The sequence below is a fragment of the Hippocampus zosterae genome, chromosome 13 (genome assembly GCF_025434085.1).
Source record: "Hippocampus zosterae strain Florida chromosome 13, ASM2543408v3, whole genome shotgun sequence".
Classification (NCBI taxonomy): Eukaryota; Metazoa; Chordata; class Actinopteri; order Syngnathiformes; family Syngnathidae; genus Hippocampus; species Hippocampus zosterae.
The window spans coordinates 19,083,750-19,096,180 of record NC_067463.1 but is presented as its reverse complement, the minus strand read 5'-3'; the positions used below and the strand labels follow the sequence as shown (position 1 = coordinate 19,096,180).

The 12,431-nt window shown below is 40.9% G+C and overlaps 1 protein-coding gene across 3 annotated transcripts in view; it reads left to right on the top strand.

The window, feature by feature from the left end:
* Positions 1-12,431, top strand: part of si:dkey-237i9.1 (SEC14-like protein 1) — a 92,431-nt gene that overhangs the window by 2,399 nt on the left and 77,601 nt on the right. For all 3 annotated transcript variants that reach the window (XM_052083271.1, XM_052083269.1, XM_052083270.1), the window contains exons 2-10: positions 280-369; positions 6,131-6,280; positions 6,537-6,668; positions 7,532-7,660; positions 8,441-8,717; positions 8,835-8,944; positions 10,637-10,826; positions 11,315-11,403; positions 11,638-11,708. In XM_052083271.1, coding sequence (XP_051939231.1) covers positions 307-369; positions 6,131-6,280; positions 6,537-6,668; positions 7,532-7,660; positions 8,441-8,717; positions 8,835-8,944; positions 10,637-10,826; positions 11,315-11,403; positions 11,638-11,708 — 1,211 coding nt within the window. In that variant the 5' untranslated portion in view covers positions 280-306. The remainder of the gene's footprint in view (positions 1-279; positions 370-6,130; positions 6,281-6,536; positions 6,669-7,531; positions 7,661-8,440; positions 8,718-8,834; positions 8,945-10,636; positions 10,827-11,314; positions 11,404-11,637; positions 11,709-12,431) is intronic.

Below are 12,431 nucleotides of genomic sequence, written 5' to 3'. Positions count from 1 at the left end.
ATTCTGAATTCTTTGGTCAGTGGCATCCCTGTTCCCTTCTCTGATCATCCCTTCTGATCCATGTTGTAGGCTTCACAGTGCATGCACACACGCATATGCGCACACACACGCATAGGATTCAAATAGTCCTCGAAAAGACATCAACAGTTAATCACACACTCGGTCTTCTGTTGCAAAATCAGATGAAGCCATAAAGCTATAATTCTGGCATTGGTTTTACAGCTGATGTGATGCCTCACATGACCATTTCTTACCGTTTTTTTCAAATCTACTTCTCAGGTTGTTGGTGTTACTGCAGTTCCAAACATGGTGCAGAAGTACCAGTCACCCGTGAGGGTGTACAAGTACCCCTTTGAGCTGGTGATGGCAGTAAGTGTCTTTTTTTCCCCCTTCACCTGTTTACATGAATATAGCATGTTATTGACGCAGTGTTATGTAATACTGGCAAGCATGCACTTGTTCCCCGCTTAATAACACCCCTTCCGTGACAAGGAACAACAGCAAACTTGTTCCATTACAAATTCCATCCATCCATTTAATTTCTGCTGCTTATCCAGGGCTGGGTTTGATAAAGCCAACAGTCCCACATCGTGAGCAAAAAGCAGAGATGCGATACTGAGTCCCCCCCCCGCAGCCCTTGTGAATGCCCAGTATGAAACCGTGCATCCTTCCGTAATGCTTCAACATTACAATGTGTCGTTCGTTCCATGACCAACCTTATTTTTCATATCATTAGAGAGACGCTTGTTGATCCAGTTATCCGTGCTTTGTTAATTGGAATAATTACACCTGTGTTACGCGTGGCGTCAATGTCTTTTTAAAGCCTTGTCGTGTCAAGACAGGCGCTGCTTTATTTGGATGACAATAAGCGTTCTCCACCAGCAGCCTGGCGGATGCTGTAAGACTAAATCTCCTTAGCGCAGGGGCAAATAACTATCTATTAATAGAGGCCTAAGGCACACACACACACACACACACACACACACATACATTTGCCGCCAAAGGGCACAGGTAGGTATTGAAAAGATTTCTAAGCTGAAGTTGAACCGTATTTCAGGCTCCAATGGATGTACAAAATGACAATGTTTTGAAACAGATTTGCGCTCTGTCTTACTGTGCATTTATAAACAGAAGCAATTTTGTCTTAAGTGATGGTTAACCGTTGGTGCAAGTTTACACTGTGTTTTTCTGCATTTGAAGACTTCCACTTTTGTTTTAGCGACAATCTTGGGCCATCATTTTTTCACATGTGGTTGGCCTGTCAGAGGCTCGAGAAAGCAGATATTCACTTCTTTCTTTGGTTTTCTGGACTTGACATTTGGATTATATTAATTTGGTATGCTCTCTCCATTTGATCCGGGGGGGAGGGTTGTGAGACCTTTGAAATACAAAGTCACTTTAAGTCAAGTCAAGTCAACAATATTTATAGAGCACTTTCAAACAGCCATCGCTGCATACAAAGTGCTGTACATGGAGCGATTCAACATACACAATAAACAGTAAGACGAATCGGTAATAAAGGCGGTAGAAAGCACCAAGTCATGCTGAGTCGAACGCCAAAGAATACAAGTGAGTTTTGAGGAGGGCTTTAAAGATGGGCAGTTTTACCAGTACTCTTGATTCTTCTGCTATGTCCTCTACAGTTGGTTGACAGTTTGCGCAAGTCAGTTTGCGCTCCAGACCCTGAGGGGCCACGTTGCACACTGACAGGTGTTATTGAAGCATTGGCAAACATAAGTGTGGCTTTAAGTGCCGTTACATAAGTCTGCTTGGATTGCAGCTCGTAAGCTGTGTTCCACAGGGGCTACTTATGACTTATTTCAGAAATTATTTCTGGGTAATCGCCATGTAAAGCATTTGAGACACTGCAGATTCTGCCTGACAGCTGTTTTCATTGCACACTCAAAACACAGCACTTCTCCGAATAATTTTGAATTATTGGAAAGGGATAAACGGTGCAGAACTGTCGTAGTGAATTTGTCCCCCGTAATCAATGAGTCACACTTACAGTTAAAAAGTACGGATACAGCGTACCTTCAACAATAACACACAAAATAACACAATTAATCATGGCTATGTGTATTATATCCGATGCATTGAAACATACAAAAACGTTTGCTTTCACTGCCTTCGACTTCAGCTGCAACAGTCCCCGAAGTCTACTTCCTTGTTTCAATAACAGGAAATATTGTTGCTGGCTACTGCTGTTATCATCTGGTAGGTGCTCGAGGCTTTTCTCTGGGGAGTCCCATCGGAATGTCAAAAAGCTGTACACAATAACCCTTGCGCTGTCGATTCAGGCCAGTTGCTGTTGGAACATATCCATGAACAGGGATTACTTCAATAATCATGAAAAGAAGACTAACTATTAAATTAAAACGCAAGGACTAACTCCCAACTTGCAGTTTATACCTTTTACCTAAATAGCGGTGAATCCACATGATGGATTTAGAAGAGATTCCACATCAAAACATGGAACCTGTTGACCTTGTTTGAGTTGCTTACGTCATTATTTTACATAAGGTCTGTTTACTCTGTACACATTGATGCACGAAACAGTTTTTTTCAAAAAGCGTTTGTACGGCAATGTACATCGTCCAGTTTTTGTCTTTGTGGTATGCATACACAAAATAGCAAATCAAGAATCCATGTGCAAATATATATAATATCTGGGTTTACCTTGTGGGGGTGTTTTCTTTTTAATTCAAGGTGGTACTCTCTGCATAGTTTTCACAGCACACCCTGCAGTTGATACTTTAGAGTGTATTGTTGACAGAATCGTCTTTCTGAGGTTATATAATGGAACAATAATTGCAGAGAACAACTTGGATTCTCTTGGTTATTTTATTCTTGGACAACCAATAGATGCCAACAGGATTCAAATTGAATGCAATCTGCATTCAAAGGCATAGCAACAGCCATATTACTCAAGTCCCCCCCCCCCCCCCCCAAAAAAAAAGATTAAAATGGAAGCCTTTAATAGCTGTAAATTGCCCTTATCTCTGAACTTTAACTGAATTCAGTGGCCTGGTCGAGTTTTATGGAAGGTCCTACTTTAGTTTATGTCTGCACCTTGGAATGCATCTGCCAGTAAATTCAGTTAAATGCTATGGGACTCGTCTCCATTTAGATTTTTTTTTTCTCATAGTTGTGAGTGTGTGTGTGTTGGGGGGCGGGGGGGGGGGGGGGGGTCATCCATAGCACCCTGTTCTAAATATTTGGCCGCCAACAAATTGTCCTGTGTTTCCCACTGATCCACCGTTACTTAATAACGTAGCTCATCCTGCTGTCCCTCTTTTCCCTAAATAGTGTCCTGACCCACTTTCTGGCCATGTCTGGTTGAGACTACTGCAACCCAATTTTGTGCTGCTGAATTTTCTTGTCCCTTACTCTGTTTTAAAGCATATGTGTCATGTGACTTGCTAGGCTGTTAGTCCCTCACTGACCAGTCCAAATTTGAGTGGAATGCGAATGTTGAGTGAAATGGTCATGGGATTTTGACAGAAGCACACAATGTTATAGGATGCTTGGGTCCTGCCTTCATCTCTTTCATCCACCTCAAGCCAAATTTTATAATGCAGTCACAATCATCCACACCTGCATTTCAATGTACGTGTACCTTTATAGAATAGCAATGAAAACAAACTGTAAAATAGTTTTTATTCCTGCTTGTGCTCTATGAACAGATTTACATGTGCATTGTAAATTTGGAAGCTTTGCACTTATTCTTTTAAAGTGTTATATATCACATCATTTGGGTGCTATGCTGTTGTTACATTTCTTCTGGTAGATTATTCTGTACAAAATAAATGTGTCAAGATTCGCCTCGGAGAGCGAGAAGCTGACAATCATGCTGTGTGCTGCTTGTCACCGTAAGGCTGTGCTACGGTCATGTGACTCATTGGAGCCAATGGTGGTTCTGCAGCAGATTCCATTCACTGATCACAGGACACTCATTCATCCTTTTTCTTTTTCCTTCTGCAAGTTTGAGATGCTGCCCATGCAGCTCCCTTCCCCCTTTCCTTTTCACTCCGCTGGAAGCGGATTCCACTTCTCACGAAAGTCACACTCTCCCTTTGCACTGCAGTCACGCGTCACTGTGTCCCAGTTCAATCTTTGCAGCAGTATATGAACTTTTAATCGTCTTTCTGTGTTTTTTTTTAATAACATGTTTGAATGTGTAATTGTGACTGAATAGTTACTTTCAATTTTGACAGATAAAGTGAAGAAGAAACATCATGCTCTTAGGATATTCTTTCCGGCATTGTTGAAGTATGGTTTAGTCTTTTCCAGTGTTGAAAAATTCTACATGCGAAGGGTCTCTGGATTTACCCAAATGAACCATCACAGGCGTATTGTATAGCGTATTTCTTTGTAAGTTATCCTCCAAAGCACCGAGTAGGAAATTAGAGAAAGGCTTTAAGACTCATGCTTGGCTGTTTACTTGTGACTGCACAGCCATCATATTGCACAAAACTGCAACGGTTCACCGGTACTATGGCCAGTGAACATGATTTCAGGGTGATGCATATAGTATGTTTCTGCTCTACTCTTGTGATTTATCACACATGAGCACTCGGCACCCTTTTACAGATGATGCACGCATCCACACTGACCTTGCTCTTGGCAGAAACCACAGGGTCCGAACTATTCAAAGAAACAGTTAAATTTTTTAGATACAATTAAAATGCATAATCATGCAGCCATCCTACTTCTTTGTACACATAAATACCGAATTGACATGCTCATTCCTGCATCACTCAGCACTGCCGTTTGACTTCACAGACCAGCAAATATGGTCACCTGCACAATCAAATGACATTGATATTTAATGTAAAGCTTTGTAAAATAATAATGTTTGGTTAGATGTACCTTTATTTCTTATATACTCGTTATTGTGGTTGTTTAGTGGTGTCAAACCGCACTGCATGCATAATACAAATGAATGTAATTGCAGGTCACTATAAATGGCTCACCAAGAAATGAGGACTTAATACTTTAATGCTGCAGGTTTTCTAGTATATAATTTCTCTCTTTTTTTCTTCCTCAAGATGATTTTTACTTTTTTTCTTTTAATAAATGTGGACTGCATTGAAATCTCTGGAAGAAGAGAAGTGGGTGGCATGGCATGCAGAGATTAAAGACTCTCTTGTTGCATTTGTTCAGACAAACGCCTGTTGTATTTCCCACCCAACATCCACGCTACATTCAAGCTCCAGCTTCGTGTGACTTCAAACTAAGGCCAGAACAATAGGGATTTTTTTTTTTTTTTTTGGAGGCCGATGCCGATTTTTGTCTGAAAAAGCAAAATAGATGACCAGTGAATCAGACAATAAATCGAAATAATGTATAACAAAAAATAACCGTCCAATGTATTTCAATGGCCGTCAATGATACATGGATTTTCTCGCAGGGCTCAATTGTAAATATATTTCAACGTCTGACACTAAGCCTTTTCCGGAAGCGTGTTTGTGGCGCAGCATATACGTCCTGATCAGGAATAGATCCCTCATCATCGACGAATGGTTGCTGTGAACCGGCCCCTGGTGGGGAAAAAAAGGTTGAGGACCGCTGATGCAGAACCTCTACTGAGAATACTCCTGAAAAAACAGGAATTCATCACCATCACAGACACTCACTTCACATTTACAGCACACATCACTTATCTATTTGTTTAGAACAGTTGTGTAAAGCACACATAAGCAAATTAGCATTTTCAATGCTTTACTTGCTTCCTCAACTGGAAATCCTAAGTGGTGTTATGGAAATAACATGGATTGTCCTGTGGGTCTTTATTTATTTATCGATTTATTTCCGGGGCTACTTGAAACCACCTTTCTCCATCAAAACCCATTTTACATGCCAACTTGGCTATCGTTACCTGAACTGGTTTGATGGAACTTGGTCTAGCTTTGCTCTGCTCACTCAATTCAAATGTTCTTTCTCTACCATAGCAGTAGAATGGCCTATAGCTGATGCAATGTTCATGGTTAAACAAATGTGGCATTTTTGAGGTCTCCTGAAAAGTGACTATTTTGGAGGTAGTTACGAGGTTTCGGCCCAACGTCGGTGATACGCTCTCTTGAATTGCTCAGCATTTGATGATCATGACACCTCTTTCTTCTTCCAGGCGTATGAGCGCCGGTTCCCCACATGTCACCTTATCCCCATGTTTGTGGCAAGCGATGTGGTCGATGAAGAGACAAGTGAGGATAGATCCACACATAGGATTGAGCGGCGCTGTGCCCTGGATGTGGACGCTCCACGCCTACTCAAACGGGTAATCTACCGATCACGCTACCACTAATTGGCACCCAAAGCTCAGTGGACTGTGGTATTAGGTCATCTTCCAATCTTTTTATGTAACTCTCTACCCCGCCTACTGCCCTAAGACAGCTGGAATAGGCTCCACCACGACCCTAGTGAGGATAGAATGCTCAAACAATGGATGGATGTACCTTTGAGTTTGTCATTCTATGCATTGGCAACTTTTTCGAAGCTATGACTGTAAATGAGCACTTGTGTCTGGTTTGCAGATTGCTGGTGTGGACTATGTCTACTTTATCCAGAAAAACACACTTAACCGAAAGGAGCGGACACTTCACATCGAATCACATAATGAGACTTTCTCCAACAGGGTCATCATCCATGAGATCTGCTGCTATTCGGTAAATCCACGTGCTCCTGCACATATTAGTGTATATCCTGCCGTCGTAACCTGACGGATACCTTTTAGAAATTCATCATTTCTCCTTGATCCTTGCCGCAAGCTCTGCAATCGTGATCCGAAACCAGTATTCATGCCGTCATCCACCGTTTGCTTATGTACACCCAAAAGTGAAAGAAAGTTAAAGCGCTCAATCACATTATATTAGCACCCATTTATTCAGGGCTCTAATTTGTGCTCCAAGGTTTCACACTGGTTCTTATCGTGCATGTTAACACACCGTATTAACCGTAACTCGGGTAGACGGCCTAATTAGACAACACTAATGCATCTGGCTAAAGCGGAAATGTTTTCGTTGCCAAGGGAGTTACAGCAAAGTGTCTTTCACTGGCCCCTTTTCTTTTTGCTATCCTGGATTCAGTGACACAAACGTGTCATGATGTTAAACACTGTAGACATAAAGCTATCAGAAACATGCTAAAATCTACTGTTGGATATCAGTTTAATAAAATAATGTCATTCTTTACATAGGACAGTGATCGACTAGTTAAAATTATGCTTCAGTGCCTCTTATCTCTCCCATCAGCGAAAAGCTATTCCCAATGTTGCTTAGATGTTTACCTGAGTATATTCACACTTGTTTGACCTTTATTTTAACCTTTGAACTTTTCACTTGGAAAGGGCTGGCTCGTTTTACATAGATGGGCTGACACAAGCACACTTCAACTTCAATACAGTGCACATATTTCCCTTTGTGCATCATGTTCTAGTGAAGTCAAGTGATCCATAGTTACAATGGTAGCAAAGCCCTCCTTTTTTTGCTCATGTGCACAGTATGATACAGTATGTTCTCACATTTTCCAGGTCCACCCCGAGAATGAAGACTGGACGTGTTTTGAGCAGTCAGCTAGTCTGGACATCAAGTCTTTCTTTGGCTTTGAGAGCACAGTGGAAAAGATTGCAATGAAGCAATATGCCAGCAGCATCAAAAAGGTGTTTGTGTGTTGATTTTTTTTCCGAATAACGTTTGACAACTTCTTGGCACATTGATGCAAGAATTCTTCAGTGATATATAAATGTGCTTGGGTCACCTCTGTGAGCGATAGGTCCATGGTCCCAGTATGTGCATAAAGGACTTTAACTTTACAGTCATCCCTCGTTTATCACGGTTAATGGGGACCAAAACCACCCTCGATAAACGAAAATCCACGAAGTAGCGCCCCTCCCCCCCATATACATACATGTACATGTGTATGAGTATACAAAATATTTATAAGGCCAAATTTAATGGTATACATGCATGTAGAAGTAAATTTTGTTGTAATTAACTTTACTTAATGCTGTATACTAGTAGATTTAAACATGTATAAGTTAGGTTAGTGTATGAATAACAAAATATAGTAAACATATAGATGTAGTCCTGTATATGTTGCTCTATGTGACTCACTGTTGTTTTGCTGACTTTCGCTGCTTCTCTCGGACCAAACTTCTTATTTAATTATTTATTATGAATATGTTTGAAAAAATCAGCGATGCACTGAAACCACGATAAACAAACCACGAAATAGCGAGGGATCACTGTATATTTCTCCTTATATTTCCATTAGCAGATATGAAAGTTGGAATTGCTTCATAATTTTAATCCACCCATCCTCATGTGAAAAATGTACACAGTACATAAAAAAGGCAAAAATGTCCTCAGAGAAGACAATTTCACTGTTTATTCAGCTTTTTGTACCATCCTAATTCTAACTTCAATACTCCTAATGGCAGGGAAAAGAAATCATAGAGTACTACCTAAAGGAGCTGGAAGATGAGGGGATCACTCAAGTGCCGCGATGGAGTCCAACTTCTCTTGCCCTGCCTCCCACCAGACCAACCAGTCTCTTTACTAGCCCACCTCTTGATCCCAAAGTCCCCGTCACAGCCGTTATTCCCATCCCACTGATGACTGATGCCACGGACGACAACAGCTCTCAGGATGCTAAGCAGGACAGCGCTGGCCTTCAGGCAGATAGCTTAACTGAGATTCTGGCTGGCACACCGGAAGGTCTGTTTCGCTGATGACTGCAAAATGAGTGGCTGCCCATTCCAAATAATTTAATTGGTGCTTTCTGTGAGCTGTAATTAGACATGTGGTGTGATTTGTTTTGTTTTGCGTTAACAGATAAACTGGATGCTGATTATATCAAACGCTACCTTGGTGATCTTACACCAATGCAGGAGAGCTGTCTCATCAGACTTCGTAAATGGCTACAGGAGACCCACAAGGGAAAGGTAATGTGCAGCTTCGCACAGACTTTGTAGTAAATTAGAATCTGATCAACGAAGAACTTATTTGCTGCTAAACTCGGCTTCATATATTGGCAGTGAGGCGTGACTGATTTATCGGCAGATCGATTAATTGTGTGGACTATGTCTACTTTATCCAGAAAAACACGCTAAACTGATGTTTGCTGATTATTTTTGCCTTTATGTACTCTAACTATTCACAGAAATTGAACATAAGTAATACTCATCTCATTAGTTATTACACATAAATCTATACCAAAACCATGTATCCTTAAATATCCATCTATCCCATTATCTGAATCACTTATAATCCCTCCATAAGCTTCAGCTGGTCCAAAATTCAGCCGCCCGCATTATCACGCTCACACCCTACATAAACTATATTACGCCTGTCCTCCAACATCTCCAGTGGCTCCCCATTTTACACCGCATTCAATATAACATCCTGCTCCTCACATTCAAAGCCATCCATAACCTAGCCCCTCCATACCTAGCTGACCTCATCCATATTCCTACACCTGTCCGCTCTCTTCATTCCTCCTCCTCTCTCCTCCTCTCTGTCCCCCCTGCTCGCCTCGTCACCATGGGAAACAGAGCCTTCAGTCGCTCTGCTCCCCCGCTGACCTTCATAATACAGACTCATTAACACATTTCAAATCCAGCCTCAAAACACATCTGTTTAGACAAGCCTATTCACTCGGACCATAAAGCAATTTTCTTTATTTTGTTGTATTTTTTCTTATTTTATTTGATGTTGTTTTTAACATTGTATTCGTGATTTTAACTGCTTGTTGTAAGGTGTCCTTGAGTTCCTAGAAAGGCGCTCACAAATAGAATGTATTATTATTATTATTATTATTATTATCTTCACAAGAGGCGAGGCGTGCTGTAGCATATCCCAGTTGTCTTCAAGCAGTGGTCTAAATTATCAACATAAAATTGATAAGATCATTCAAAACAAAGCAAATCTTAATTTTCACAAGCAATGCTTAATTGAGCATTGCAAGCTGTGCAAAGAATTGACCTGGAAGCCACTATTTTACACACAATTTTACATAATTCACAGTTTGTTAAAAGAAATAAAAGTCAAAACAGTGCAAAATAAATAAAACATGAATGTGTTAAATGTGATACACATTCAACTCCTGGTAACACAAATACACAGGTCAAGGATTAATTCAATTACGTCACGCAATGCATTCTGGGAAAGGAACAGGACATTTTTTTTAAACACATTTTTCAAAAATACATTTACAGTTGTGACCCCCGCCATTTGCAAGGAAAAGGGACCAGGCTGGCTCAAGAATAGCGGAAATCTGCATATAATTGATAATAATAATTGACATTCAGTGGGGTGGGTCGTGGGGGGTATTATTTTATGCATTATATGTTTTTGTAAATTAATCAGCCAGGTTCAGGGTGTACCCCACCTACTGCCTGAAGACGGCTGGGAGAGGCTCCAGCACCCCCCTCTACCCTTGTGAGGATAAGGCGGGTTGGAAAATGGATGGATTTGGAATCTGTTTTTTTTTTTTCCTGCCAAAAGTCGGCGTCAGTCTCAAAAAATCCATATCGGTTGGCCCTAATAGTCAGAAACCTACGTAGAGTGGTGTAATTGTACATTTTGATCCATTATTTTAGATGATTTTTTTTTTCCTCCCACTGTCTTTATTCCAGATTCCTAAGGATGAACACATCCTGCGATTTTTGCGGGCCAGGGATTTCAACATGGATAAGGCTCGTGAAATTTTGTGCCAGTCGCTGACCTGGAGGAAGCAGCACCAAGTAGACTATCTTCTTGAGACATGGAGTTCACCACAAGTTCTTCAGGACTATTACACAGGGGGCTGGCACCACCATGATCGAGGTAGGTTGAAACATCAACTGCATCAGCATGCACACGCTGGCTGTTCAGATGGGTTTACGTTTCTGTATCCATGATTTATTTGGGCTATTCTTACAAAGCTAGATGAGTCGGTGATCTTTGCTCTCGGGTTTCCGTCACACTCAAGTTACATGACAATGAACTCAAAGACTTTTCTTTTTTTAACCCGAGGCCATTCAGAACACATGTGACTTTAACGCGCATACATTTTTCAGCACTGCTTGGTGACACCAACACGAACATGCTCTTCACTTTGTACATGCTGTCATATCCTTTTTAAAGTTTATTTTTGTAGTTGTACTTCTGTTACCAGAGGAGTGTGCAAAAGTGTTTAAATAGTTGTGAAGGATTTCCTTGTGAGAAGAGCAGGTGGCTATAATAATCCTCAGCAATTTAAAATACAACCTCCATAGGCTGTAGTATTTCTGCAAGTCATTTAAATGTGTATTATCCTGTGTTCTATCTTTTAGATGGTCGGCCTTTGTATGTCCTGAGACTTGGCCAGATGGACACCAAAGGGCTGGTCCGAGCTCTCGGAGAAGAATCGCTGCTTCGTCATGTATGCACAGTCGTTATGTCCCATTTACTGTTTACATGACAGTTCATGTTATATGTCGATGTAAACCAATCAGATTACAGGTTAGGTCATTCATGCCCAGTGTCTTGAAGGAGACATACATACAGTTAACATATAAATAGTGTGCTTAAAATGTCCACAGTGGAAATCACTGTCGTTGTGGAGTTGCTAAATTGTAAAAGTGTCACAATAAATGTCTGGTATGGTCTTTTTTAGGTGCTATCTATCAATGAGGAGGGGCTGAGACGCTGCGAAGAGAACACAAAGGTGTTTGGTCGTCCCATCAGGTAAACTGAAACTGAATAAATATGAGGACTGGTAACATGATGTCAGGTGTGCTTTGTAGAATACGGCAGGTGCCACTTAACATTTGACCATCAAGCTACCATTTTACCCTGTTTGGATATATTCTTGTTGCACTTCCAGTTATAGTCTTGAATGGCACCATTTGCGACAAGAGAGGTCGTTGTCGGTACATATAAAGATGTCCACATACATAAATTTTTGTGACCAGTTATTGCAGTTTTCTCAGGATTTTAAGCGACATAAGCTTGTATTACGCTGATGGTTAGTTTCAGACTTTGCAATATGGTGGCCATCATACACATAAATATAACGCCGTTTTTTTTCCTTTACATTTTAATGTCTTAGTGATAAGCAACACAACATTAGTATTTGACAACACAAAAATAGCTTCTATGCTAAAATATAATAACAAGAATAAAGTTTATTTTTAGAACTCGGGCCTCAATTGGGGAATCGCAAGCATCTTGGTGGGCGGGCACGGCCCCCTATTTGTTACTCCATGGTGACTGGTCTGAACAGAATGAAGACAAAGTATCTCGGTTGGAAGAGTGAGGGGAAGGGAAGGAAAGGAGATAGTATCATTCAGGCATCTCAGCAGGAGGTGGGGGGCAGAGATCTCAGCCACACAGGATGGCATATTAACTATGAATAGCCTTTGAGCTACTTTGGCCACAAGCCAGACAAGAGGATGTTGAGGGAGCTAG